Source organism: Mastomys coucha, chromosome X, assembly GCF_008632895.1.
Source record: "Mastomys coucha isolate ucsf_1 chromosome X, UCSF_Mcou_1, whole genome shotgun sequence".
In the NCBI taxonomy this organism is placed as follows: Eukaryota; Metazoa; Chordata; class Mammalia; order Rodentia; family Muridae; genus Mastomys; species Mastomys coucha.
In genome coordinates, this window is record NC_045030.1 from 136,264,378 (window position 1) to 136,266,290 (window position 1,913).

Genomic DNA, 1,913 nt, shown 5'->3' on the forward strand with positions numbered 1-1,913 from the left:
CTAAAAAAGAATCAGAGTTTATTTTCCTCCTTAAATATAGAGCAAGTATCAATCTCAAATGTGGCTATAAGTGGCCAAAAGGAGTTGAGGCCTATACTGTGCAAATGTAGCAGAGAGCTGGTAATAAGAACAGATGTGTCAGTGGCAACAAGGGGTGGCAAATAAAACTTCATCCCCTGCGGCACTCCTACCAACCTCATTTTCTCTAATGCCCAGACAGATCACCGGTTTTCTAGGACTATTTCCTGGGTTTGTGTGGCCCTTCCTTTCAATAAATGATAACTAATTTACTAACAGTTCTTGGAACTTTAGTTTCACCCCTGGCTCTGAATCCAGTTCCTTCATTGATTTTTGATAATAGGGATCTGCAGAGCCCTGTCTTTGTTTGCTTTCTTTGTTTTATGCTTTTTTTTCATAAACTAAAACCTTCACTAAAGAGTCTGAAAATGGGAAAAAATCCAGCTCATCTGTCAGATATTTCTAGACTTACGTAAAATGGAATGATATTTGTATAGTTGAGAAGAGGAAAGGGAAAACGTGTCATGTGTTCTTTGAGATGAAAACTATATATGATAATCAGAAAAACAGCCTGAAATTTAGTTGGCTTGATTCAAAGCTCTCATTCTTTATCGACTCATACATAAATCAGGAACACTTATTTTCTTCTCATAGAATATCAGCATGGCCACATTTGGGCTGATCATAATCCCTACAGAATATAACCACAATTTCAAAGATGTGATGAATTTGAGATTATTTAAAAAATGTAAGATACTTACGTTTTACTTGTTCTGTTTTGCTTCCTTCGAGGAAAACAAAGAAGAAAAACAAGGAAACGATATATTTCATGCCTTCCATCTTCCACTTTCTTCTCCTTTGAGCTACTGCAAAATGCAATTCAGAGACTCCAAGGAGTGGTGGACTAAAGCTGTTGAGAAGGAAAAAGAAAGACATAATCAAAACAGATCCCTAGGGACTGTTGAACATCAATGATACTTAGGTTTCTAATTGACTAAAAAAAAAAAAAATGCTGAAGAATGTACCGGAGTGCAAGCATTGTTTGTAGAAGAAAAAGAACTTGCCTCTCCTGTCTTGTAAAGATTATGAGAGGAAATTCTCATGAATTGAGTACATATTCCTGTCCAACACTAAGACTAAATCCTTACAAGCAAGTCACAGGAAAAGAAAAACGAAAAATTGAAAATTTTTGGACATTTTACTTTTGGTGGATGGGAGTAGAGAATCAGAAATTAGGGGTTTATTTTTTAAAAGGCTATTCTGGCAAAAGATATACAAGTAGCAAGGATTTTACCACAACGATGTCTGAAGGACAAGCTTAGTAGCCTTCAATTTAGACTACTTTAATCATTCAAAGATCCTTCCTCTATCAGTTTTTCTTTTGTGTCTTCTATGAAATCTAAAGGAATCTTCACTTTGAGCACTTAGGTTGCAAAATGTAGATATAATCTGGTAATGGATGCAATTCAACATTTGAGAAGTTGTATTGCTTAGAATAGTTCAGACATCTTGCTTCCCATGAAGCCCATCGTGAAAAGAAATGTAAAATGGGTAATTTTAAGAGAAAATAAGCAAATTTCAAGTGATTCAATTTGCCCTACCACGTAAGAGGCTGTTAAAGAAACCACAATTCTTTAAAAATAGGAATTGGTGGGCAAGCTTGAAATCTTGAACCTTTGAAGCCTTAAAGCACAGACAATTTGCCTGCATCGAGTCATTCCTATTTTCCATGGAATTTAGAGTTCATAAAATTCTTCCAACAGGTGATTGGAAAATATGTAAATATTATAGAGTCATTGCATTCAATCAGGGGTTAATCATAAATAATAACATACACACAGGGGTGTTTTCAGTGAATCCAATGTAAATATTGACAAACTATTTTAAGGATCGAA

The 1,913-nt window shown here is 35.0% G+C and overlaps 1 protein-coding gene across 3 annotated transcripts in view; it reads right to left on the bottom strand.

Moving 5' to 3' along the window:
* Nucleotides 1-1,913, bottom strand: part of Chrdl1 (chordin like 1) — a 109,658-nt gene that overhangs the window by 104,376 nt on the left and 3,369 nt on the right. For all 3 annotated transcript variants that reach the window (XM_031368865.1, XM_031368860.1, XM_031368866.1), the window contains exon 2: nucleotides 780-928. In XM_031368865.1, the coding sequence (XP_031224725.1) occupies nucleotides 780-928 (149 nt within the window). The remainder of the gene's footprint in view (nucleotides 1-779; nucleotides 929-1,913) is intronic.